General features: G+C 36.2%; 1 protein-coding gene across 1 annotated transcript in view; it reads left to right on the top strand.

The window, feature by feature from the left end:
* Nucleotides 1-1,200: 1,200 nt before the first annotated feature.
* Nucleotides 1,201-1,408, top strand: part of NAEGRDRAFT_52756 (uncharacterized protein) — a gene marked incomplete at both ends in the record, with an annotated part of 6,870 nt that continues 6,662 nt past the window's right edge. Inside the window, one exon of the mRNA XM_002671485.1 lies at nucleotides 1,201-1,219. Coding sequence (XP_002671531.1) covers nucleotides 1,201-1,219 — 19 coding nt within the window. The remainder of the gene's footprint in view (nucleotides 1,220-1,408) is intronic.

Genomic DNA, 1,408 nt, shown 5'->3' on the forward strand with positions numbered 1-1,408 from the left:
ACTCAATTTTACTAGGTAACGACAGTATTTGTGACAAATGTAATGTCAAGGAAGATTGGACCCACGTATTCCAAACTTGTCCCAAATGCAATCCTGAAAAGGATGAACTGTATGCCACATGGGACGCTATCTCCCAGAAATTTAGCCTTAACAAGATTCGTTTCCCTCCTGATATCTCAGAATCCTCTCAACTTAGGATAGAATTTGATGGTCGTTGCTCCCGTAATGACTGGCTTAACTGGTCTAAGCGCAAAAGAATACCTAAGAATGTGGCCCTAGAAGTCTACAAAGCACTAGCTATTTATTTGGAAAATTGCTACAAGAACTCAGTGTGGTACAACCGTCCCAATGCAGGCTTCACTATTAACAGGAAATACCTCTCTGCCTACCACAGGCAGGCTCAGTCTAACCAACCACTTAGCGTCAACCCATAACACTTAAACGCTGAACCGAAACTTACTGGTTGTAGACCTCGTCTCTCAGGTCTTTACGATACAAGAGACGTTAATAAAATCACAATTTACTTTTGCAGGTTCTACCACTTCTTGATTACTAGCAAGCTTCAACTCCATTTCACTTAGTCTTGAAAGAAGTACATCCATGTTCGCAATATTCCTTCTTGATTTGACTCTAGCTGTACCATTATTCCTGCAAGACTCAACATCTTCCGACTCAGATGAAGAAGGAGAGGATGACGAGGAGTCGGTTCTTCTAGAGTGATTCAGAGGAATACTCTGGCTTGTGCTTCCCGAGTCTGAATGATGATGTCTACCAAATTGTCAACTGACCTATCAGAAGGTAGTTGAATGCCCATTGATTCAATGAGTTCCTCTAATTGATCAATAGAGCACTCTGATAATTCATTTCTTGATTTAAAATACATCTTTCGGAATTAATTTGAGACTTCAAGGTATAAATGGGAAGTAGAATCAACAAGTGTTAAAACCATCTTTTATTACACAAAACAAAAGAAATATCCAATTGTCACAATTGAACAATACAATAGATTGAAACTTTTCCAAATTACCATTTGAATCGGGAAGTGATGATGATTTTAGTGAACAATATTAAATTTCACTAAAATATTAATATTATCAGATTTCCACAAATATTACTATTATAATGATGATAAATAACAATGATGATGGTTGGTAGTTGTTCCGATGTGATGGAACACGGTAGTATCTGGAATTGAAAAAAATGACTCAAGTCTCTAAAGGTTTGTGTAATGATCAAAGTTTGCTAATAATTGTAATAGAAATATTTTCTGATGATGTAATTTATGAAATTATTTCCTATTTATGTGATGATTGGAAATTCGTATTATTAAATTGCGTAATGGTAACAAAACAATGGTTGAACGTCATCCGAGATCGATCCGAGCTTTCAATGATGGCGAATAATCATT

Source organism: Naegleria gruberi, assembly GCF_000004985.1.
Source record: "Naegleria gruberi genomic scaffold NAEGRscaffold_60, whole genome shotgun sequence".
Lineage (NCBI taxonomy): Eukaryota > Heterolobosea > Eutetramitea > Acrasida > Naegleriidae > Naegleria > Naegleria gruberi.